General features: G+C 41.2%; 1 protein-coding gene across 1 annotated transcript; it reads right to left on the bottom strand.

Annotated features, from left to right (window-relative positions):
- Positions 1-4: 4 nt before the first annotated feature.
- Positions 5-25,079, bottom strand: MTHFD2L (methylenetetrahydrofolate dehydrogenase (NADP+ dependent) 2 like). Its single transcript, XM_066318468.1, has 8 exons — positions 24,955-25,079; positions 22,861-23,045; positions 22,410-22,532; positions 17,579-17,731; positions 16,750-16,857; positions 12,883-12,975; positions 8,706-8,831; positions 5-1,669 (listed from the first exon to the last, which is right to left on the bottom strand). Exons 1-8 carry the CDS (start codon positions 25,077-25,079, stop codon positions 1,557-1,559), a joined length of 1,026 nt encoding a protein of 341 aa, XP_066174565.1. The 3' UTR covers positions 5-1,556.
- Between the last annotated feature and the right edge of the window lie 1,677 nt (positions 25,080-26,756).

Genomic DNA, 26,756 nt, shown 5'->3' with positions numbered 1-26,756 from the left:
AAGGTAACAGTGAACAAGTTTTATTCCATCTTTCAGTCATGAGTTGATCAGTCCAGTACAGTGTCTACAGGTGCCTTGATCCTCCTACCACTTATATTACCACATAAATTTATATTATCACTTACATTTAAAAAGACAATCAAGTGCCTGCACCATTGGCATTATATATTCAGTAATAATCCTGTCAAACTTCTGCAAACATTGTGCTAAAGCAAACTCTCAAAGTCCATCACAAGAACAGTCAGCACGGAAATGATGACTTTATCACCTTGATTTCTTTATCACAGTAAGTGCATTTTCCCCTTTAACAGCAGTAGAACTTAGCCACAGTCATTTTCCTTCCCCTTTCAAGTTACCTGTAGCCAACTAGCAAACACCTAAGGCTCCTGATGAATATAAATCAGTAATCTCAGCTGTAGAAGTCCAATCTGTCTACCACTGCCTTCAGTGGGAATGTCACCAGTGCACACACTCAGCTGAACTGGCATCCCAGCAGTAACTCCACTACAACTTTTACACTGCATAGGACTGTTCTTGATCCATCCAGGAACCAACCTTTGGGAATAGAAACATACTGATCATATCCCATATGCTCTTCTCTAACCAGCAAAATATTGTGGCCATCGAAGCCAAGGCTTACAACATGGACTAAACAAAGCCCTCTTCATGCAGTTCCAAAAAATAGGAGAATAATTAAATGGCTTAAAGTTCCAACACAAACATTTCATCAGGGATAAAATTTTGGTTTTCTCCTCCTCTTCATCTTTTGCTGCACTACGTATGTTGTACCTATATAGTAATTTTAACTACATTCCACTCAATTCCATTCAATTTAATTCTATTCCATTCCATTTCAAATTCAGCCCAATCAGCTGTTCAGGTTTGAGGGGGTTTTGTGAGATAGGGGTATTATGCACCAAAACAATTTGTCCAGACGTTGAAAAGAAATAATTCCAGCCTCAATTCTAGCCATTTATCCATGCTTACCTCTTGCAGATGTTTAAAGTCAGAATTTCACCAGCATTCAAGCTTATTTGACTATTTTAACAGATTAACTGAACATCTGCATTCATGTCATCATTACTGCCTGGCCACTGCTGGCTCTAAGTGTTCAAAAAAATTTTTTTAAGAACTCTGAACTACATCCAGAGTGCTTAGTAACCTCAGAACCCAAACCATGTATTTAAAAGATATCTAGTATATCTTAGTTTTTATATTGTTTGAACAGGTCCCAAGTGTTTACAAGATCTTATAACTGCCCTAATACATAGATACAGTTGTAATTTAAGGTTCATTCTTCGTTCTCAAACATGTAATTGACCACCACCACCAACATACCTGTGTAGGCTGCATTCTCCAAGTCGTTTTTGCACATAATAAGTCAATAGGAGGTAACACAAAGTATTTGAACATTTTATAAACCATCAGATTTAACATATTTGACATGAAAAAATAAATATAATGTAGAAATAAATATATTTGTAGTAAAAAATAAATGTTTTGTGTATCAATAAATAGAACAACTCAGATTCTTCTTCCAAGGTAACCCGTTTGCTCTAGTAAATGAGCTTTTTAGTGACCAGGAGTGTGTTCTTCAGAAGCATTGCAACAGTCATAGGTCCTACCCCTCCCGGCACTGGAGTGATAAAGGCAGCCTTCTTCTTCACTTCTAAGAGAAAACAGAAAAAGGCATTGACTAAGAATGTTTCCAAACCCTTTTTCCCTTCCAAAGCCCACATACACAAGAAGGGCAGCGACTGGGAGGTAGTGTGGGGAAGGAACAAGCTAAGGCAGAAGTGTTACTGCAACCATGGCAGGGATGGAACACAGTCAGGACTGGGGCTGTGAGGTACTTGCCCCCAGTCTGAATCTATTACCTAGGACTAGTTCTGGGCCCGGGTCTCACAGCCTGCTGCAGCTGATCTACCTACAGCATGTTGCCCTTTCCCCATGGCAGCACAGGCACTCATGCAGCCTGTGCTCAGACAGATGGGAGGTTATTCCCAATTAATTCTTTTGGTAAGGGGAAATTTTTGCCCATGTGACCTGGCTGACCAGCTGTCCCAGGAACATCTGGGTGACATGAGGTCAGGATGAGCCCAGGAGAGCAGCATGGATGTACATCACCCCCATCTGCCAGCTGAGACACTGCACCTGCAAAATCCAGGAGAGCTATGGAAGCTGAGGATGCCATTCTGTAGGTAAGGAGGTGACCCTCCCAGCTCTGTGTTCCTGAGGAGCAGCATGCAGAGCAGGAGGCTGCTGGAACTACTGCCATTGACAGCAGAGGGAGAGAGTACAATCTTCTGTTTGATTTGTTTTTCTGCTTCACAATACAGGTGACAAAGACAAGAGCTGTCTTCAAGGAAAAATACAGTTCTAATGGTAAAATTCCCATTGCAATTTCAGCCATAAACACTCAGTTCCTCCAGAGAAGACTTCTTGTTTTTTTAGTCAGTATAACTAGGGTGCCTAGATTAAATCAGGATGCAAAGGGGCAGGTCTTTCCAAAGTACCACAAAGAAAAATCCTATTCATTAATTAGTTCCAACCATGAGCCATGTTAGACTACTCCAATTCAGTGTATACCTTGAGTGCATTTAAGTTAATCTGTTTGTATGAGGAATTCATATAACGTAGCAATAAATCCTGACTTGATATTCTTATCTACTGTGCAAAATGCCATCAATTGGAATTGCAGGTTGTTTGCAAAGGAATTCTGTTAAACTTTGTAGGAATTCACCACAGGACAAACTGTAGCAAATTATTTGCTAATTATGGTCTGACCAATTGGCATTTTACTAACCTTTTTAATTCTAAGAGCTGGGGTTTCTTTAGGGTGCCACCATGAGAGGTTGTTTTTTTTTTTTTTTGGGTTAATATGGGGGCTTTTTTGGCTTGCTTAGTAATAACTTCCTGGTAAATCATACCCCACTTTCAGAAGCATTGCTTTTTCAAAGGCACACACAGAGGAGACAACTGCGCAAGCATAACTGACACAAACACATCCAATTCCACTGAAGCCACTACAGAGCAGACTCTGCCTGGCGATGAGAAGAGATTAAGAGATGGAAAACTAGGCACCTGACTTTGTAACAAACAAGATCACTTGCTACTAGCTTAAGTGTATTTATCTTGAATCTCTTGAATCTACGTGGTCTGAACTGTCAGGAATAAGAGGGTCTCAAAACCATAAATATTACAAACTAATTTGAAAAATTGGATATTGGGGGTTTTGGGAAATGATATTTATATTTGAAGAGCGGGGTAAATGAAACTAATAAAATGCTGTCTGAACACTAACCCCCCCGTCCCCCATGGCAGGGACCTCATGAGAGCATTCTCAAAAATAATAGTGAACATCTCACTCAACAGAAGAACAGAAGATCAACTCTCTTTGAGGAGAGATGATAAACACAACCAGGAGGGTTTGAATTACTCTGCTGACCGGCACCACCAGATATACTGTTAAAATATAGGGAAAGGAAATCAAGTTACAATGTGATTTTTCTTCAGATGTAAAATGCAACAAATTAATTAAGATGCCATATGACAGTTACTCTTAGCATTCTCAAATGCAAATAATTAACCTTTTAAATAGTCATACTATTTTGAAGTACCTACCACTTCAGATTGGTGCTTACAGTTAATGCAGTTACTATGAATTCTCAGATTAACATCATAATTATTGAAATGTATCCACATCTGAAGAAAACACAACCATTTACACAGAAAATACTGTAGGCACTTTAAACTGAAATATGTTTGTTTTCATGGCAATGTTACCTACTTCTTTCTGTGGTGTTATTCAAACTACTCCTACCTTACCTACAAAGAGGACAACCCACAACCAAACCGTGTCTTTCCTCAAGAAAGCCTTCTGATGACTGTCAGGTACAACATGCATTCCCTGTGGTGTCAGTAACCCTACCCAGCAGGAAACACACAGTGCACTGTATTTCCAAATTGTTGGGAAATTCCTCAGCCCATATTCTACCATTATGGAAATCCCTGTGGGTAGGTGTGGCAGAAGCCAAATTTTGTGTCAGTTAGCAAAAACCCACCCAGATAGCTCATGCACAAAAGCTGATACAGATTTTTGAACACACAACAGGTGCCTGTGCTGGGGAAACTACCATCTGATAAGTTGCCCTTGGTAAGAGTAAATACAGATATGGTGAGCGCAATTTTCCAAGATGAATGCCAGTGACCAAAAGGGGAAGATAGCTTGGCCTCAAATACGTCAATAGACTTTCCTTTTCTGGTCAAGTGAAATAGGCCAAAGCACAGTTCTCACACAGCACATAAATGTGTGACTGATCTCATGTAGGCAAGTGAGGTGTTGTGTTGTCAGTTCCATCAACTCCTGCCTCTGATTCTCGGGAATAAAGTAACTTTGTCCACAGCTTTACTCCTGCTTTCCCCAGATGGGTGCTGGTCTCCCAGGCCTTCCCCTGACAATCTGGAAAATGCAAATTAGATGCCTATGGGGGAGGAGCTGCTATTTTGCAGCTTCTGTAGAACCTTGAAATCTTCCTTTGATTCTTCAGAAGAAATGAAATGTAGATTGTTTCCTTGAAAAACAGGATCCACTGCTTTGGAAACAGCCCTTCATTCTCAGGTTCCTTTAAAGCCGAGGACATCAGACACCTAATAGGGTTAATCACACAAACCAATGGCAAGTCTCAACCTGAAGGCAGCTCTGGGTCTTGTGCATCTGCATTAAGTGATGCAGAGTAATTCCTGCCTAAGCACTGTTTCCACACGGCTTTACGAGTCCCTGTAAAGCTACACCAGATCCCTGCATCCCTGCAGCACTGTCCAAGTGTGAAATCATGTGCTCAGCAGTCTCACTAGATATCCCATGCTCTGCTCCCCATGTTCTGGGATTCTTCTCACTGTGCACTGTGGGATACCAACCAGCAAGCATCTACCCCATTTCCCAGAGCTCCTTCTTTTTCTTATCCTTGTTTATCTTGCTGCAGATATTTTAACTGCGAAATAAAGGAAAACCAAGGAATTATGGTTCAGTGCTGTAATTCAAACAGTGTGTATCAGTAAGGCCCCTGAACAACACCCTCTTCTGTGCAGGAGAACCTTGACTGGCCATGCACTGACCCCAGTTAGCCAGCAGCCAACCTGGCTTTCTGGCTTCTGTCACAGCCTAATGCCAAGCTCCTGATTCATTCCTTGCATTCATGGAGCACAACAACAGGCAATGGTTCCTCTAATGTCTGCAGGGCAGCAATACGGTAACATGATTACACAGACTGGGCTCTTCTTCATGACAAAATGACTGCCAGATCTTTGAAATCAACTGAGAAACAAACTAACTAAAGCTGTAGCAAAAGCACCTGGAACAAAAAACACAAAACCATTCTGGTTTTGCGACCACTGCTTGGGAAAGCTGCACAGGGAGCTAATTTGGAAAGGATTCAATAAGTGAGGAGCAGCCTATAGCTGGGCAGGTATCACAATGAACACGGAGAGGCAGCAAACACCATCAGATGCAGCTGCTGTCACAGAGCCCAGGCTTCCTGGGCTGCTGCGAAGGCACAGCTGAAGGACCACCACTTCCATGAATTAATTGGATTTGAAGATTGTGGTGGTCAATCTCATTCAGAGAAAATGCATAATATAGGCCCATTACCTTGGACGACATCAATTACTCTCTTATGCTGTTCAGTGCTGGGAGTCCCTCCCTGCTCATGGTGGCACCAGTTTTCCAGAATCTCTTTTACACTGTCAATTCAGAAAGTGCAGGTCTCATGTGTAAAGCCCTCCACTGGCATCACAACTACATCACATAACCAAGATCTTACACAATGGGTTTCTTTTCTACATCGGCATATAATGCAGACTCAACAATCAGCACTGCTGTTTGTCAAAAATATGGAAGGAATTGTAAAGAAATACAAGCAACTTTGGTTTCATTGGTATTTCCAGTTCCACTTGCAAAGGTGAGCTACTACAGTAGCGTGTTACTATCCTGCTCTACCAGTTACTCCTGGAAATGATGCTCCACCCAAAAGAGCTGTTTCAGCTAAATGTTCTGGGTAGGTTGTTGCTTTATTTCATGTTCCTGGTCCCTGTAGCCCTCCTCCTCCCTTGGCATTATAGCTGTGGCAACAAAAGCCTATAAAACAGGGCCAAGGACACCCACACATGCACTATGCTGTTCAAAGAAACAGATCTCCCTTTGTGTCACTGAAAATTGCTGCCCAAAAGCAGCTAAAATGGTGCTGGGGATCACATAGGGCTACCATTGCTCCTTCTCCTTCCTGGCACTTCACTCTTCCTCCTGATGCTCCCAGAAGCCAGCCCAGCCACTCCCCAGAGCACAGACTCTGGCAAATTCTTAACATAAACAGGTACTCTCCATTTGCTGTGGTGGTTTTACATGGAGAGATGCATGTGCAGTTTAATATACCCCTGCAGTATCAGGGTGGGTATCTCAGTGCTTTGCAGCTGACCTCCACATGCACAGTGTTCTCCTGTCTTGTTCTTTAGATACCTTGGAACTGTGCAGTGAACCATCCTGGACCAAACAACTACTGTTTTTGATGTGGACACAGTTTGGAGGGTGAAAATAAAGAGGACATGTGTGGACATGGGAAATCGCAAACACTGTTTAAAGGCATTCCATTATTTCTGCAAATGTGTACACTGAATTTAACAATGAAAGACACAAAAAAGAAGAATTGAAATGCATCCTTTTGCTGTTAAAGACATAAAAATAACCTTTACTCTCTCACCTACCCTGCAGAGATCAGAAGATGGGATCCAAGTACTGCCAAGAGAAGCAACCGAATCAAAACACCTTCCACTCATCTAAAAACATTAATTTCCACTACAGGAACTTTTCAGCCAGGTGACCTGGTGAGGAAGCCATTTCCGTCTATTTTCGTAAATGAAATTTCGATTGCTGTCTTAAACCTCTGCTCTCCCCACAGCCACATTTTTCCTCTAAAGAAGTGAATGAAGAGATAATAGATACTGATGGGCTACATGATGTTACACAGGTGCCAGGTGTCATAGCAGCCACTTACGTGCCTGGCCTCAACCAGCAAAAACCATTTTCACTTAGGCTTAAATATAGATTCAGCCAAATGATCAAACAGGGGAAAAGGATAAAATTATTGGCTACACAAACATGCTGGCTTGTTCCACTTCCTAACTGCCAGAAAAATACTTGCCAAGGGTGGTTTACTCGCTGGTGTTCAGAACTATATACACTGGGATGTTTTTTGTTGTTGTTAAAGATTTAGTGAAACTTTCACCGATACCAATGAACCAACAACAACTTCCCTTTGGCAATGCACAGAGAAATGCTACTCATAACTGCAGTGGCATAATCCAAGCTGAAGTTCCTCCCTCTTTTTTGTATCTTCCCTCCCCCCAGGTAAAATCTTGAGAACCCACAGCAGACATGACGAGACAGATACAATGCATTGCTGAAACTCTGAATCATGGCCTTGCCACTGAATCTACACCTTCATTGCAGGCACAAGGTCCCATTTTTGAAGAGAAACAAACAGGAAGGATGCAGGTTCACGTTTCTCAAAGCTACAGCTTTTGTACTCCCATACCTGCTAAAGCAGGTACTTTAGAACCTTTTATTTGTGACATCACAGGCAGGATACGAAAAGAAAAAAAAATTTCAAGTTGTCCTCCAAAAGATTATTTTCCTGGAGCTGTGTTGCAAACATCCAGTTACATATTTCCAAACACATTCCAAGACAGTCGCTCAGCTACACTCATGAAGGTAATTTCACAGATTTTAACAGACAGCTAACATGCATGATTAGTAAAAGCAGCAGGGAACTAAGGGAGTGATGTAATTACAAATACACACAGCTGGCTAAAAACATTCTGAATATAATTAAGCTTTGAGACATTATGCCAGCCAAGATGCTAATAACTGTGAAAAAAAAAAAACTTGTGGGTGATTTTCATACTTATCAAAATAAGGAACTGTTGAGAACCATTAATAATGCGGGTAAATGCTGTCTAAGCTTCCCACACTCAACCCTGCCAATAAGTGCAACAATCCTGCTATTCCAGTCTGGAGCTCCTCCAGAGCAGAGATATTTACTCAAGTTACATTGTGAACTTGCTCTGCAACAAGTTCAACATAAAAAAGATCAATATGTAACAACAATTTTTATCTGTTAGGCTTGCCTGGACCAAGATGTTAAGCACTTTTACCTGAATCCACATTAAACTTTAGCATAAAGAATACTTCTAAAGCCAAGTTAAGATTTTCACAGACAAGTGCAGAGGAAGAGTGCAAAAGGAGGCTTTGAGAAGCTATGGTTTAATAATAATTGCTATGAACAGCGTGAGACCCTATGCTTGAGAAAGAGCAGAAACTGTTTTCATCGATTCTTTTCAAACATTTCACAAACTCAAAGGACTAAAAAACTGGACATAAGCACCTTCTGCACCACTGCCAGAAGGGTTCATCTGTATTGTCTCTTACAGGTTGCTAGTACCTGTAATTAAAATTAACACTTCATCTCCTAACTAACATACCGTTTCTTAAGAGCAGATAGAGTTGTGTTCTTATTCAAGTGAGTACATTATAAAAAATTCCTTAAAACATTGTCTTGACACAGTGCCCAGTCCAAAGATTTATCATGAGCAAATCCTGCAAACTTCAATACATTTATCTAACAGATTTGTGTAAAGCGTGTTTCACTGACCTTCAAAGTCCACATCCCCAACTAATTTGGTTTTTCCTGTAAGAGGATCATGGATATGGTTGATTCCTACGTCAATCACAGCTGCACCTTCTTTGACCATATCAGTTGTAATCAACTTTGGGATACCTGGAATCATCAACACATATTTTATTACCCTGGCCTGGTAGTCTGAGGTTATCAGTTTTGAATGATATCAAGGGGTACCATTTTGTACAGGTATGCATACACAAAATAGAATTCTTTTGGTTGAGCATTTCTTGATACACCCCACACTGAAAACAACTATTCCTCAATTGCACAGTTCGAAACTACTACAACTACTACAGAAAAGAGAAAAAAACCCTAAAAAAACACAAACTAAAAAACCCCACAAAAATCCACAAAATCATCCCACCAAAATTTGTGCATGGGATTGGTTTTGGTACAAGAAACACACTCAGCCAATAATCAATTTTAACTGTTATGGCAATCCCAGCACACAACGCTGACCTTCCAGAGAGGACAAAACACCATTTCTTGCTATTTACAGCAATTTGGGAGACCTCTGCACTTGACCTGGCAGGCCCAGCCTGGGCGCTGCACACCTTGTGGGCTGCATCTCTGTGATGTCCTTGAGTAGGAGGTTCTTGCTATTAAGAAATTCCAGCTAAAACAACCACAACAAGCCACCTCAGCTTTTTCATATGCACTGTATTTCTTCAGCACATTTAAATGTGAAGCATCTTGATACTCATCATGAATATGTGTTTCAGTCAGGACCCAGAAAACCTAAAAGGTCACTTCAAAATCTAGATAATGAAATGTATCCATGATCATATGACTCCTGTCAGGAATTTCTTCCCTACCTCCAACTTCCAGTAATGGGAATTTCCAAACTAAAAATTACAATTCACCTTGCTTCATGAGCCATTCCATCAATTTTTTGTTCTGAGAGGAATATTAGAGTATCTCTAAAAAGGGAGTCGGAACTCCCCTTTTCCCATCAAAGCAGCTTTCTCTCAGGTGGGGAGAAGGCAAAAAGGAAAAGAAATCAAATCCATACAGTTTGAAACGGCAGCTTTGTTGGAAGGAAGTGCTGGTGTACAAGGCTCTGGCTCCATATGCAGTGCTGGAGAACAGCCACTTACACATTTGGATACAGGCAATACCAGAACACTCCTTGCTCTCCATTTCTCACTCCCCCATAAGACACCCGCTTGAAATTACGCTTCTCATGTTGAGCAAGTCAAGATCACAAACTCTTCCCTAGCCCATTTGATAATATCTGACTGCATCTCCTTCATTCCCCTCTGATGTAATCCATGGCAACCTGGCTGGTAATTGGATAATGCCCCTTGCCCCTCATGGGGGTAAATGATCTGTGTGTGATAGGGCTGGAAGCATATTAACGGAAGCTGCACAGTTACACCCTTTGTAAGATGGTTTGATAATAAGCCAAATACTTAATAGCAACAAATGAACTAACCCCCAAACCAAATGAGTGTATCTATTTACTTAAGCCTACTCTACATATCAAATAGAAAGGGATAAACATTAGAGCAGCTTTTTCCATGCACTGAATGAAGAATATGGGAAAACCTTTCATTGGTAATTTTTGTAGAAAATGATAAATCACACTTTAAACAAAGGAAAAAAAAAGGTCCTGTCTAATCTGAGTTTAGATGCAAGGACTGTGAACAGCCAATTTCTAAGAAAGCTAACCAGAATACAGGATCTGATTAACCAGCACTTCCTACACAAGAGGACCACAGATCATGTCCCGAGGGACAGCGCAAGTAGTCCAAGCAGAAGTTCATCTGGCATTTGGCACAGTCATCACTTTTTCTCTTTACCCCCTCTCCAAACGTAGCAGGCCGATGAGTCCTGTTTCTCTCAGCAGACTGGAAAGCCCAGAGAGCAGGAGCAGCAAGCTGACTGGTTCAAGACTCCGGCTGCTTCCATCGCCACCTTGCCTGTCCTGTGGTGGCTCTAGGGGCACCGCTGGGTAAAACTGTGCTCTCACATCTGCCATGGGGCTGGGCCAATGGCAAAAAGAGCAGACTCCATGGGATGTCTGTACAGCAGGGACAGCAGGCCAAGATGGGAAATGCTGTGGTGGGATACAAAGTGTCAGGCCTGCTTGACAGGAAACAGGACGCTTTGGATAGAAATCCAAAAGCTGCATAGTACTGAAAGAGATTTTAGGGAAGCGTAGGCTGGATGAGAGCAGCATTATTGGAACTTGAGGTGCAAAGAGTTGGGTAGGAACAAGAAGGAAGGAATAAACTGCATAGATAGTTTCAATCCAAGTAAGCAGGAAAACTGCTGCCCAAGCCTGGGGGCAAATGAGAGACAGCACACAGAGATGTATCTTCTCACACTCAGGAGTAACAGAGAAAAGAAGCACCTGATTTGAAGTATTACTAACACCATGGATGCAAGTAAACAGAAAAGCACTCACTGGTGGAGCACCAGTGAGTTCAGAATGGACTAACTGCAACAAGTCACCATTCAGGAGCCAGGATGCAGATGGCTCTCATAAAATTACCACATAGGAAAATGAATCTTAGTCTTCCATGCAGGCACACGCAAAAAAAACCTCTTTTCCATTTGCACATCTTCTTGCAGTGGCCTGTAAAAGCAGCTGTTCCAACCTGGCAGGGTGCAAGTTACCTTTTTTGCAACACTCACTGAACAGGTCACCCATTTCCGGGGAGCGTGTGATCCCAGAGGTACAATGTGCACGGTTCTCATGTAACAAAAGGAAGCTTGGAGTGATTCCACCTTTCTAAAGCACAACCTTCCCCAGAGCACCCACTAGGGCAGGGCTGTGTGCTGTTTGCACAACCTAGCCTTAGGTTTTTTCATCATTCCAAGTATATCTCAAGTTGTGTAATGAGTGTTGTATCACGCTCCTGTTACAAATGACACAAGGAAAGTAATGTGAAAATAAACACAGCTGAATTGCTACTGGACCATTTAACTCCAAGCATAAACAATGACAAACCATGTTCAGCACAAAAATCAGAAATGATGATTAAATTGGAAGCAGTGAATTTGGATGAAAAGTTACTGGTTTATTTCCAGTTAGCACAGCATTGTTATCTTTTATTCACAGTGACGAACTCTGGTCAGGTCCACAGTTGAACAATCAGATGTGGGACAAATAAGTTGTTTCTTGCTCCTGGCCTGCCTTAGGAAAGAGGCAGTGAAGTTAAACCTTAAAGGAAAGGGCATCTCACTTCAACAGAAAGTTATAAGCTTTAGACAGGTACCTGTGTGTCTTCATCTAGAAAATACATCAGGAAGTCTTGGATCTTGAGGATGAGAAAGAGTGGGAAAGGGCGCAGAAAAGAGGACAGACACTATCCTCTTGTAGTCCTACAAAATGGTACTAGAGACGGATGATATCCCTGAGCTGCAAAGGGACCCAGAATTTTACCAAGGTTATACTAAGTTGGGTTGTTCGATTTTTTAAAATTAATTTCTATTTCTACTTGCAATACCTGTAAACAAATAACAAAGGCTGCTTAGAAGCAGAGTTCTGCTTGTTTCTTTGGGACAGATTAGTTAAACTCTAAGTATTTCAGTTTACATTTCTTTAAGAGTATAGACACAGAACTTTCAGTCCCCTTCCTCTATGCAATTACCATTCTCTTTCTCTTGGCATGATAATTGTTAAAAAAAAAAACAAAACCTAGACATTAATTACATAGGTTACCCAAACCTCCAGTTAATTTGGCAAGGTTGGCCTTCATTCTAACAGTGGGGGAATGATACCGTGGTTTTATGAATGCAGCCTCCAGTTGATTTAAAGAAACCCTCCTGTCAAAATTGAAATTACTCATGATTTTTCCATGGCACAGAGAAATGTTTATATTTACATAATTATACCTGTATAAACTATGCACTGACTGGTTCCCAATCTTGAGTTCACTCTGAAGTCTCCCTAAGGGAAAGGTGTTGCATGTGACGAGAAACCGTTTATGAGTCTGCAAATGTGAAGGGCAAGAACAAAGAGACAAATCACTTGCCCTTCCTACAATGAGAAATTCTACCCACTGCAACACCCTCAGCGAGCACGAGCACTGATTATTCAATGAAACGTGAAACAGCCAGTGCCACAGACACAGACTGCAAAGTCTTCTTTCCAGGTTTGAAATGCTGCATTTGGAGTATTAACAACAACCAGTATTACCTGCAGCAACTATTACTATGTCAGCGAGCTGCGTATGGATCTTGAGCTGCTCTTTTGGAGTGTATCTGTGAGTAATGGTCACTGTAGCATCACCTGAAATGGAAGAGAAAAACAATTAATTGTCAGATATAAAATGCTATAAAAAGTACAGCATTCACTTTCAGGTGCAAATTACATACTTTGGTGCATTAACAACAGTACAGATTATCAGATTTGTCTTGGAACGTGACTTTTAAACCAGCATAGGCAGAACACTCACAACACTTGCTGCTTACACATATGAAAATACATTTGCTCTTAAAAATTCTCCCAGGATGAACTCATTTACATACTGTGGACTGAATTCCCTTCCTCGGGAAGGGAAGCCCTTCCGTGGCTTTGCTATGTTCAGTGGAATTCCACAAAGCAAACCCAGCACAGAACCCAGTGTCTGCTTTATCAAGCCCAGTTTGTACAGGGTGCCACAAGACTCAGTTGTTTGCCACACACGAAAGCTTCAATACAAGACCACCAGTAAAAGTACAAGAAGCACACACCCTTCTGCTCCTGCAGACACCCACATTTCTTGGCAAGAGCTATGAATAAACCCTCCCAGTAAGACAGGAAAAACCCTGTGCTCTTTGATGGAAATACTGAGGAGAGACCACAACAGTCACAGAGAGAGGGTCTGAAGTCTCCTACTGCATCCAACAGCAGGTGTGGTACTCCCTCAAGGACTGCCCAAGCAAGCAACAAAGAGAACAGCTCTCAAAAGAAGACTCCTCACAACCCTCTCTGCAATTATTTGTACTGCACAGTGTTCAGGTGTTACACACCTCCATCTCTGCCTTCCACTCATCACAGACACCTAGGCCATGTAATTTGCAATTAAACTAAAACCTTTTGCCTTCTCAGACATTACCATCACATCTGCTTCCTCTGGAATGTGTCTGACTGATCTAATCTGTGCCTCTCATCTTACTAACCCTTTCAGGCATCTCATCTTCAACTCTTCTGTGCTCTGGCTTCTCTGCTCTTTCCTCGCACTTTTTATCTCTCTTCTTCAGGCTCAACAGTGCACATCATATCCCCAAAGAGAGACATTTTCAGATAATGATAACAGGAAAGTACAGGCCTGAAATAAATAGAGGAGTCTTCTGATACCTGTTTTAAGCAAAAGAAGTATGTCTTACCCAAAATCACAATCATTACTTAGCAGAAAGGTGGAGAAAAACCAATGGATAAAATCCAAAGTTACAAACTTATCTCTGAGGAATAAAATTGGTGCTAACTTGCCTTTAAGATTTTAGTGAGAAATGTGTCTGTAGTCAGCTCCTGAAACCAAGTAATTGCTTTCACTACCAAAAAGGAAAGGAGAAAAAAAGGGAAAAAAAAAAAAAAAAGCCCCTACCTTGAGAATAGCAGTCCAGAAGCTTACAGACACCTCAGAAAGGGAAGATTTTCCATTTATTTGTGACCATGCCCAAACTGAAAATAAACAACTATTTTTACACTGCTACTTCTGCTGAAAGAAGAGGAATACATTTAACAATTAAGATTCCACATCATACTCCCAAGTCAATTCCCCTAGCTTCTAAAACAGAGATAGTCTCTTGACCTGCCTACACTGAACATTATTTATTTTGGAAGGAGTTCACACAGCTTTACCATCTGATCAGACATTGCCACCTGCAGGACATGAGTTTATCTACAAATGAAACATCACAAGACAGTCCCCAACATTTAACCTTTTGTTCATAACCTATGAAGAAAACCAATCAAAACCTACAACAAAGAACCAAAATTTTTTAACAAAATCCCATGCACCCACACCCCTTGCACCATTTCTCAATTAAAAATATTTAATTAAATCATCCCAGTTGCTGAAAAACCTCTTTCTTGACTGATAACCTGAGAAAGTTCTTTGTCAGCATTTCATTGTAGGTCTTCTCTGGTCTCTACTTTTTTAATTCCTGCTGAATTTAAAAAAAAAAAAAAAAAAAAAAAAAAAGCAAGCTGAAGCCATGGCCTGGCCTGCCTTCCTTTCCACACGCCATCCAGACTGGCCTCTCGCTGCTCACAGCAGAAGCAGAAATTAAATCCAAGAGCAGAACATGAATCAGATCTTCAAAGAAAGCCCCATCTGTGAGTCAGGGAGCAAAACTCCACCAAATCACCCCAAATACAGAAGTATTTATCATCATGAACCCAGCATATACATACACACTTAATGCCAGCTCATATCAAAGAAGTACACGTTCCTTTGTTTCCTCATTGCCAGCTACTTTATACTGTGTGCCAACACTTAGCACACTGGAAAACCAGAAAACTACCTGAGAAATAAATCCATTTCTTCAGTTAGGCAACAATAATTTAAAGATGAGTTAAATCTTTCTGTATCTAGGCTCCAGTGTAACTCTTTCTGTATCTAGGTTCCAGTGTCAGTAAGGGACTTTCTGAACATTCTTCTGTCCCTACACCAAATATGTGACATACTTAGAACCACTGGCAATGCCAGCAAGCAGGTTGCTAGGGAAGTCATCTGACAGGTCAGGAACCAAAACCCTGGCAGAAGATCATGAAGCACCACAAAAATCTCATGGACGGGCCCCTCAAAACAAGATGCATTACCAGACAGTCAAACAGGAACTAGAAACTCAGGATACAAGACAACGAAACTGAGCCATGGATCCAATCAACTCAGAAACTGGAAGCTGCAAACACTGTTTAGTTACAGCTGAAAACTGCCCATGCAGCTGCAGAGAGTTTTGCAACAAGCTGCTGAAAGCATCACAGGTCACTAGGTCTCCTTATTTCCACGTGGGAAACATGTAAGTAGTTTGCAACGTGACTTTGTGTTGTACCAAGCCTACTTCAAACATCAGCTGCACTGCCAGTAACAAATGTCACCCAATATTTGCTGCAAATGGCAAAAATGCTACTAATTTTCGTGGGAATGAGGATGAGACCAGAACTATGCACCTATGGTAATTACAATTCAAGCACTGAGAGAAGTTCCAAATAGCAACTTTCCCACAGAGGCTGAAAAACCAACTCTATGATTAGTACAAAGCTTTTAGTGTTTTATTATATTAATAACAGATTCACTCTGCTCCAATTAAATAGGCCTGAGATTAAACGTCCATGTTTACCTCATTTGTGCACACTACCACTGCAGTTTTCTAACATCAACATGAAATTGCAAAAGGGCAACATTCTATCTAAATTATATTTGTTTTAATTTCTACAGCACAATTATAGCAAGCTTCTGTAATTGGAATTACTTAAAACTATTTCCGCCACAACACCCACTTTCCAGGGGGATATAAACTGCACTGCAGAAGGTAATCATAGAGGTCATGCTGAAAAGTTCCTTAGCTGTCATTTGTGTATTTTCATAAGCAACACCTCACTGACATGGCACAACACAAGGCTCACTCCACACTTTTATTTTATGCATACATAAATGTATGTTGTGTGTATACGTATACATATGTGTACATGTGTGCTCATGTGAGTACAACAAATTAAATTAATATTGAACAAGCATGGGGATAAGGCACATAAACAGCTACATTGTATAAACATCACAAGAGCCTCTGCACCTCTTCAAGGCCTCACTGCCAGTATTTACCCTCGAGGATCATTAGAAACAGTAGCCGTTTCAAATAGAGGAGGAGGAAGTGATGACTTAATACCAGAAAAAGTCAAGTCCAGAAACTGCTCTCACGAGAATAAGTCAGGAAATGTGTTGGCAAATTTAATTTCTTGGTCTGGTTGCAAGTATTGACAAGAGTGGAAAGCTTTCTCTTTAATCTGAGTCCTGTAGTCAGCTTTATTTTCAGGACTTCACAAATGGAAACATTGGGATGACATTCCTAGACTTACCTCCAGGCCTTTCATGCCCTCCATCAGTATGTAAAAGCATTGAAATAGGCATTCCAACATTTTTAGATCTTCCAGCTACAAGAACATTTTTTCCAAATGTTTGTATTCCTTGTAGGAAAGAAAAGAATTAAAGAATTATGTTTCACTAATTTGATACATCTAAATCCTTCTTCTCAATCCCCATGACAGAATTATTTGTTGTTGTGAACTGCTGACATCAACACAACTTGAAAATCCACAAGGCTGAATTTGAGTGATGAATCCACAAAACAACTTTCAGCTTTCACTTTGGAGAAAGGAAACTGCCAACTCATTCAGGTTATCTGAATCACCCTTAGCAAGGACTTAATTTCCTTGCTCCAGCCACAAAGGGAAGCACTTATCAATAAGAACACATACATTCTAAATAAAAAAATACAACTGTTGAACACATATGCATTTTTTCCCCTTTGAGTACTGAATTAAGTGCTCCCATTTTTTTGTTCTTGTTTTTCCCCCTTCTCCACAAGAATTTATGCATTCAAATCTTCTATTTGACAAATAATCATGTCAACAACAGCACAGAAAATTTCCTGCAAAACTACAAAATTCAGGAAGTTACTGAAGTGTTCCACCCAGTACTACTGTCTACACTTAATTAATAGTTGTGCTAATGGCACTGGAGCCCATCTACTTGGCAGCTTATTATTATTCAAGTTAATACTCAGAACGTTTGTTCTTCAACCAGCCTGATGCATTTAGATAACCTAGACCTTTTAGCCCACACCTGAGTTAATCCTTTGTTCGTCTCCCAGGATAAAAAGAGTTTCAGGACAGGTGAGTCTCTTACCCATCCGTTTTATGATTTCCCAGACGGCAGCTGCAGTGGCAGGGATGATGGAAGGCTGATCGAGACACAGACGTCCAACATTCATGATATGGAACCCATCCACATCCTTTTCAGGGACGATGGCGTTACAGACCGTCCGTTCATCTATGTGATCTAGGAGACACACGGCTCTCAGCTACAGCTCCTTCACTTGTCAGGTGCCATCAATACCACCAGGGTCATTGCAGAGACAAGCATACAGCCTGGATCTACTACTTAACTATTAATTAACTACTGCTCTTGACTGAACAAACTGCGCTCCCCCTAAAGGCAATCTCACCTGTTCAAGCATTTTACTGAAAAGGCATTTGTCACAGTGTTAACAACAGATTCTGTCAAAATATGGGAGCCCAGTACTCAGTGGAGAATGAGGACAGGAACTGTAAGAAGAAATGTTTAAGCAAGTCATGTCAGAGTCACTTCTACAATCTGGAAGTCTAAAATATGAAGTGTCTCAAAAACCCCAACAAACCACAGGAGAACATAAGCATTTTGCATTTTATATATGAATATATGCGTTTTTCTGGTTTCTAAACCCACAGAGGATACACGAGCTAATTTTTAAACAAATTCATGGAAATCTCAAACTGAAATAACTTTGCAGGTCTAGCTTTCCTTTTCCAGCAATACTATTTTTTTTAGTCAACTGTTACCCAGTAGGACCAAAACATATCTGATTCATTAGAAAACTGAGAATACACAAAACTGTTTGATATCGCTGATCTCAAAACATGGACATGGCTTAAATGGCATTGCCCACACATAATTTCATATTCATATCTATTCATAGTGAGTATTTTTCATATGCACTAATGACACAGGACAGCTCTGCAACTGCTTAAAGCTAATACTGCAGAAACATTAGCATTGATCATGAAAAGACATATTTGCCAGACCTCTCTCAGCAGACTTACAAACCCAAGCATAAATCTGGAATACTGAACACCCCAGAGAAACAACTCCACAAAACATCCCATACTGACCCAAAAAGCAAGCTGTGTTTAATGGCTGACCCACGGCCTGCTGAGAACCCCAAAATGGCAGTGACCAACCCATTTCCTTACCCAAAATGGCAGTGGCTGACCCATGGCCTGTGGTAACCCAGACCTGCAGAGAGGTTTTGTCTGGGAGAAAGTCAAGCTGAGCCCCCGAGTGGGTAAATGGGGAGAAAGTCACTGACCCTCTCTGGGTTAATGACCACTTTGTTATCGAACCTCCTGAGAAGTTGGTTGTTTCTCCTGAGCACCAGTGAGAGTGAACCAAAGCACCTTCCCCTAAAACTGACAAGTAGGCTGGGGCTTTAAAATTTTCAACTTAGAGCAACTGCTTTTTGCATCTTTTACATCACCCATTCTAGCCACAACTTAAACAGAATCCTGCAACTGTGTGGCAAGATATCCCAGCATCCAAGACAGAGAGCACTCCAGGAGGTTTAAAAAATACAAATAAAGGAAAATGAGTGTCAATAAGGAAATTCAGATGTTGCCAGTAAAATATTTTAGAGACGTAAACAGGATGTTTTAATTTAGTAGGTATTTGTGGTTTTGCGTTAAAAGGAGCTAGATAATTAAAAGATAAGCATGTAATAGAACTTAAACCATGTAACCACCTGTTAAAAGATTTCCAATTAAAAAACCCCTAATTAAACCAGGTTGTTATGATTTACAATTTAATTCTCCGTTTTTTGATGAGAGGAAGTTTCCTTCTGAATCCTAACGAGAAAAGACTGCACAAATTAATACATTGATGAAAGAGTCTGTTAGAACTGAAATTTGCCCCACAGAGACTGAGAGCAACCATAACCTTGTTTTTATGTAAACTTGGGGATTAAAAAAACCCAACACAAACCCAAGAAATTTGGAGTAACCTATTAAATGGCTTTTGCAAAAGAGAACTTGTTACCCTTAGGCAAGTCAGTTGATTATCCAACACAAACTTGGCAGCCATGCTTTTCCTTGTGCCTGGGATGAGTGGAACACTGGTCTGAAAAAAACACCTCCTCCACACTGTCTTTAGCTTCCCAGAACCAGACAGATAATAGATACAATTATGCAAAAGGGAAAAAAAAAAAAAAAAAAAAAAAAAAAAAAAAAAAAAAAAAAAAAAAAAAAAAAAAAAAGTCATGCTTTACATGGATATTTTCCACACTCAAAACTGATTTGCAGAATTCCAGGACAGAGTTCACAGTACTGAGAAGAAATGCAGCTGCACAGCTGGGGACAAGTGAGCTGTGGGCCTGAGAAGAGGACGTGGACACCTTCCTTCTCCTGCAGGGACGCTTTCAAAACACTATCCTGGGCAGGCCACCCTCAAACCAACAACCCAACTCAAACTGCAGAGACAGTCACTATGTTATTTAACGAGCAGATTCTGTTTGCCCCAAGAAATGCATTTTCCTGGTTTGCTCCCACATGACTTCTTCATTTCCAGAGGAACAAAATAATTTCTTAATTACCTTACTGTCAGTCTCATAAAACATCAACTGATACCTGTACCAATTTCCTTGCTGTCATTCCAAGCCACTCTCCAGGCCAAGTTCCTCTCTGCACTCCTCCTCTCCCTTGTTAGCTAAACTTAAAGGACTACACTGGGCATCATTTGCCAAAGCATTTGCACACAGAGAAACTCCTATTTACACAACAACTCCCTCTGGAGGTGGCACACAAAAAATAAAGACTGGTTTTCAAAAGCGAAAGAGAATGAAAATATAGCGCAAAAGGGATTTGAGAAAAATACTGTAAGGATTTTCATCTTCTGTCTCAAATAGATAAACATTCCGTGGCCGTCTCCCAGACAATTCAAACTAAGATATAGGAAAGTCTCCAGAAAACTATCACAAGTAATGCACTCAAAAGGTGCACAGTAAAGAAGTTCTCCTCAGACAAAGATGACAATCCTCAAAGTTAAGTTGCCCTGCCTCACAACAGTGCAACGGAACAAAGCTATTTCTGATTCCATTTTTTAACCCAGTATTGATCAAAAGCCACACCTTGTGTGGTTTAGTGCAAAAAACCCCTAAACCCCACATAACAACCTCAATTCTGGATTAAGTGGCCTCCATTGATAAAATTTCCAAAACTTCTAGGCTTTGTCTCCTTCCATTACAAGGCAGCTTAAAAAATAAATCAGAAAATGAGCTAACTTAGCTTTTGGCCCTTTAGTTTATTAAGTTCCTTTGAGGGAAAAAAAAATCAATTCCCTGAGTCATATTTGACCTCTGTTATGTAAATAAATTACTGAACATTTCCAGTTCACGACAAATTGCACATTTAACTTTACTATATGGACACTGCAATATTGACAAAGTTCTTCTATTGATAAAATTGTTCTAAGGCTTTTCCTAACACAAGCAACAGCCATGTCTGTCTGATAGGTTGGATGGAGGCTAATTAGTCTTCATGCAGTAGTTGTGACAGATGTGTCACAGTTCTTGAGAGAAATCTTCAACCAATTTTAGGACTAACGCTTATTTAAGGACTTCAGCATTTCAACTGACACAGACAGAATTATCTTCAGGGTTTCTTTCTTTTCTCACGTTGACCTGGTGTAAATTCACTATATTTCAAGACTAAAAGAAGTTCTGAACTGTGCACTGATGAAAGCAGACAGCCCAAGAGCAGACTGCAGCGACCTGATATCCTCCTCATGAATTACAAATGCATTTCTGCAAGTGGTACCTTATCTCCATTTCCCTGAGTACCCTCACCAGTAAGACACGTGACACACAACACCTCCCAGTTTTGGGTAACACAGCACTGGACTGGGGGTCCAGTGTACAAGCCTTCAGACAGGATGATTTCCATCCCTAGGCTGCCTAGGCTCCATCTTTTGCAGTTCTCATCGCTGCAATGAAACTTTGTTAATTACAACACCTGCTGCTGCTAATCTCTGTTAGTGGGAGAGATGTTCTTTCAAAGGAAACCCACCACATTCCATCAGCTCCTACCTTGAAGGCCAGGATGGGGCTCCTTACTTGTGTTACACTTCCACCTTGTGGCCAATTTATTTCAGTACATGGCCCATTTTCAGGCAGCTTTCATGTAACACCAAGTGCAAACCTTCCTCATGAACACTGCTGCTTATTACAAATACAGCCAAAGCATTTTTTCCCTCCGTAACTCTCAGCACCTGCCCCAGTTTTGCTGTTTTATAGATAAAAGAGAGTTTAAGTTTAGTTTTTTTACCTTTGCAAGTTTTATCACTGCAAAAATACCCCTTTGCCACTTTGCTCCCTGGTGCTATTTCAATGAGATTTTATTACAAATTAGGAGAAGGTAAATAAAAAACACCCAAAAGTTTGGTCAAGGCTTTTAGGACCTCGGCATAAAGTTCACCTGGAACATTAGGGCCAGCAGAAAAAACATAAACAAATGTATAAGGCAAAATCTGGAGTCACTACAAGAAAGGCTACAGTATCATCTGTTACACAGCATAATTTTGCATGATATAGGAGATGAAAGCATGGAACTCAAGGCAAACCAGTGCAACACGCTAAAAAAAAAAAACATAATTAAACTGGATAAATGATGTGAAATGCCTTGAAACACCATGCTGACTAATCATTAAAAAAAAGCTAGTCTGGCATACGAAATTATCCTCAGGATTTGTTTGTTTCTTCAAAATGAACTGCACATTCAACAACAACAAAAAATTAACATCTCACCTAACGTTTCATTATGCATGTCCTCTTTCAAGAGTTTCTTATGTCCCTAAGGTACACTTGCAGCCTGGAATTATTAAACTCCATTAAACATGGACTGTATATGAGGAGTGTAACAAAGATGTCACATACCTGGGAGAGGTAGCTGAACTAATAAACCACTAACTCTTGAATCCTTGTTGAGTTTTACTGTCATATCCAAGAGCTCTTCCTGTGAAATGTCTTTAGGTCTCAGTATGATCTCACTAGAAATGCCTGATTAAAAAAAACCCAGAAGACACGTTAAAATAAGGAAATTGAGTGATGTGTAGCTTAGTCCTTTAGTCCAAAAATCTGTCTGATTCTTAACAACTGTTTCCAAACACCATTTTGAGATGCAAAATTAAACTTATGGCTTCCATTCAAATCACACTAAAACTACTTTCTTCATATATCCATGCAATTCCTTAGGTCCATCAGAGAAAACGTGGAAGAAATTCGTGTAAAATTTAAACAAAACACTAAGGGGATTCCTCCTGCTTTTGTTTTTTTCTTTTTAAATAGGAGTATTTTGTGCTTACTAAGGAGTATTTCTATGACATACCCACAGCTGCAGCTGCTTTTATCTTGTTCCTGACGTAGATGTGGCTGGCTGGATTGTCTCCTACTAATATGACAGTGAGGTGAGGCCTCTGGTTCCCAGCGGATACCCACGATTCCACATCCCTTCGGACTTCTTTCAAAACCTGGTGAGCAAGCTTTGTCCCTGAGATAACGGTTGCTTCGTCACTATAAAAAGATACACAATATTTAGGTCTAAAATTTCACTAGGAAGAAGACACCTTTAAGTGTGTGATCTACCATTTTAAATACTGCCAAACGTTTTGATTCATGCGCTAGCATTTCAAATATTATTTGAAAAACATTAACACACTACAAATTGATGCGGGAAAATAAGAGTTTCTCCACTCTCTTATCTGAAGAGCACAGATGTGCCATCAGTGCACATGGAAGAGGAGCTCACCAGTCGCAACTCACCTTCCCCAAAACATGCAGCCAGCCACATTAACTTACATGAACTCCTACATTTTGGAATAAAATATGAGAACCTTCTTACACCCTTAGGTTTTATTGGTTTAAGGAAAGTTACCTGCTTCCCTCCTCAAATTTCTTTAAAAATTGATTTGACATAGGACTATTTTTTGTTCAAGCCTCAATGATATATTTCTCATATTTCATAGCTGCTGGGAAGGGAGTCAGTAAATAGTATTTCTCATATCCGTAAAATATAAAAATAGCAAACACTGAAATATGTTGATGGTTCTTAGGTTTAGAATCTAAATAGTTTTAGCCCTTTGCTGGAAATATCATATCAAGAACTGCATAAACAAAGCATTGCCTGTACAGAAAGCTTGCACTGCAGCAGGCTACTGAAGACATTGAAACTAAGTCATGAATTATTATTACTGTAAATTTTATACACATTAAAACATTGACTAGGTGTTGGTCAATGACAGGTTTAATGACAGATTTGTGACAGATTTCATGACTTAGTTAAATGACAGACTTAATGTGTTACTTCACCACCCTGCCCCACTGTTATCCCACCTACCCATGGATACTCTGAACCCAGTATGGATTTACAACAGAAAATTCTTCTTGTTTATGAATCTGGTGACTTCTAGGACATGACAGAAACAAAGATCTGCACTGCTGTTTGAAATCAATTTGTACTCTAAAAGCCAGAGATCATATCACAACAGGACGTGTCCCACACCCCGTAAAAACCTCTGGAAAATTATTAGTGCAGGAACATCTACGTTTTGCAGAACTGGAAAAAACAGTTACTAGCAGCATAGAACAGAAGTAGGTATATACTGGTCCAGAAATGCAGATGTTTGTCCCAAAACTGGCAGAATCAATTCTCAATACACAGAACATCCAAGGGGTCAGATGCTTATTTCAATTGCTGTCCAGCTCACTCATCTTTTCATTCTTGAAATCACAAAGATAGTGCTTTCAGCACTGGCACTTGGGATCTGCTGAATCTCTTTAGTCAACTTTCAGCCAGGTCTTAAGACAATCACACATAAACAAAATGGGCCACAAGCAAGAGCTCAGAGAGACCCTCCCGCGGGCAAGAGCTCAGAGCTGCAGTGCTGCAAAACCAACACCAGAACCCCTTTGCAAAACAGCGCAATAAATTAAACGCAGGAGGTGATTACTGTCAGGACACTGATGCCCACTGCACCAAAGCATGCCCTGTTTGCCACCAAATGATGAATAGAGGCAGTAGTTCTGTATAAATCCATTGACAGGCCCGCTAAGGTACCAGGGGCAAGCAAACGTGTGCTCACAGACTCCCCTCTGAGAGAGGACAGGAAGGATCACATCGCAAGTTCTACTTCAATTTCAAGGGCACCGCTTAAATCCCCGGCCGATCACCGGGCCACGGCCCGCTCGCCGCCCGCTCTCCCGCTGGTCCTCCCCCGTTTCCCCGGGAAGAACCGCGGAACTCAGCGGGGATCCCAGGGCATCCACCCCGAAGGGTGATCGCCGGGAACCCGAGCCCGCCGATCCCTCAGACGTTTGGCGCCCTTTCGCCCGCCGCGCCATGAAGGGTACGAGGACGAGGCGGAGGATGAGGCGGAGGAAGGAGGAGAATCAAGAGGAAAAAGATCCGAACGGCGCAAGGTACCTGGCGGCGCTCCGAGGGGAGCTGCTACTGCTGCGAGCGAGGCTTCGCCACCGCCTCAGGGACACCCATCCCGGGCGCAGCAGCGCGGCGGGAGAGGAGGCGGCGGAGGAAAACACCGCCGCCATTTCCCTGGGGCCCCGCGGGCGGAAGCCGCCACAGCCGCGCGCCCGGGGGAGGGCGGGGCCTCTCCGGCACCGGGGCGGAGCTCGGCGGCGCTGAGGGAGGGCGGCCGTGATCGGGGGTTAATGCTGAATTAAGGACTTTAGTTAAACGGGGTATTGCTGAGTGTTATAGGCAAAATAGCCGAATTGTTTTATATAAAGAAATTTATTAAAGTCGATTCGGTTACAAAGAAATAAAAAGTCCACCACCAAACTAAATCAAAAAAACTGAAGACACCAAGCCCGGGAGTTGGCACCTGGTGAACGAGGTCGGACCAGCGGACAGTCCTCCCCTTGTTCACAAGAAATTGCTGCTGGAGCTTAGGTTTTTATACAGTTTTTGTGCCCTCAGGCTAGACCCAGGATGTAAATCTTTTCAGCCCGTCCGATATAGTGTTATCTTTTGCATTGCATAGTTATTTACTGAAGTCCTTTTGTCTTTCCCTCCGGCCCGGCGATGATGTCCAGGTGGCGTGGGTGTTTGGTCAGACAGTGATGATCGCTTCTTGTCTCGTTCCAAGAAAATGTTATTTCACCCTGTGCCTTCAAGCGCAAATGAAGTCTCCCCCCTTGGATCTGAACTTTGCTCTGTACCTTCAAATGCAAATGAAGTCTCTCCCTGAGTTTTAGGTTTTTCAGTCTGAATTTTACAAAAGGGGTGCTTCATATATCTACTATATTTAACTTTCAGCACTTTATATAAAATATTATTACAAGCATGAATTAATTCTTAGCCTCCCTCATAACATTGAGGTAGACTTCCCTTTGCTAACTAGACATTGTTGAGGTAAACTTCCCGCTTTTTCTTAACAGAAGCCGGATTTAAGGAACTGATAAATCAGGAGACCTGTCAACTTAATCAATAGACTCCGAGAATACAATGTGATCATAAATCGGATAGTCTTGAGAAAACAGGATCCAGGTGTCACCAACACTAAAGGGTTAAAAAGTCAAAGCGAGGAAGACCCATCTTACTTCATCATTTTGAGACCCCACCCCATAAGAAGGACATTTCAAAGAATGAACTACGCATGCTTAATTGCTTTTTGGCTAATTACCATACAAAGCGGGGAATGGGATGGACCAGAGTCATGAATATGCATTTGTGTTTTGGGTATTCAATACTCCTGTACATAAAAAGCCCCTGTGATCATCTGTAAATTGTGGTGTGTATTTGGGAGCTATCCCGCACGCTGCCCTGCATCGTAATAAACACACACTTTCTAACTTCAAACTGTTAGAGACTCTTTGTCCGTCATAGTTGGATATTGGTATTAGATCAATATCCGTATTTTTTTAACAAATCAGTGAGGGAGGGGAGATGCTGAGGCACGGGCGGAGCCGTGGCAGGGACATCGAGCTTCAGTGTACGGCTGGAGCCGCGCAAACGATGCTCCAAATGAAATGAATAAAATGTAAGATATTCCCATTTTTGACATAGTCTGTCATTTGTTAGGAAGGTTACGCTGTTTAAAATGTTATGCCAGTTGTACCCTGTCTGTTAAGAAAGTTATGCTGTTTGTACCAAAGTTTGTACCCTCCAAACCTTATTCCAAGTTGTATACCCCCTCTAAAACCCCGGGGACCCCCCCCTTCCGTCGGGCTAGGCTGTCCCCATTCCCCACCAGCTCCTCGAACTGC

The sequence above is a fragment of the Sylvia atricapilla genome, chromosome 4, assembly GCF_009819655.1.
Source record: "Sylvia atricapilla isolate bSylAtr1 chromosome 4, bSylAtr1.pri, whole genome shotgun sequence".
Lineage (NCBI taxonomy): Eukaryota > Metazoa > Chordata > Aves > Passeriformes > Sylviidae > Sylvia > Sylvia atricapilla.
This window is presented reverse-complemented; position numbering and strand designations above follow the sequence as displayed.

What these genes read in the sequence shown, in the direction of transcription:
- MTHFD2L (XM_066318468.1), bottom strand. Translation starts at nt 25,079, where the DNA reads ATGGCGGCGGTGTTTTCCTCCGCCGCCTCCTCTCCCGCCGCGCTGCTG. An exon ending in TCCCCTCGGAGCGCCGCCAG is followed by an intron (nt 23,046 to 24,954) that starts GTACCTTGCGCC and finishes ATCTTTTTATAG; the next exon opens with TGACGAAGCAACCGTTATCT. An exon ending in AAAAGCAGCTGCAGCTGTGG is followed by an intron (nt 22,533 to 22,860) that starts GTATGTCATAGA and finishes TTTTTTAATCAG; the next exon opens with GCATTTCTAGTGAGATCATA.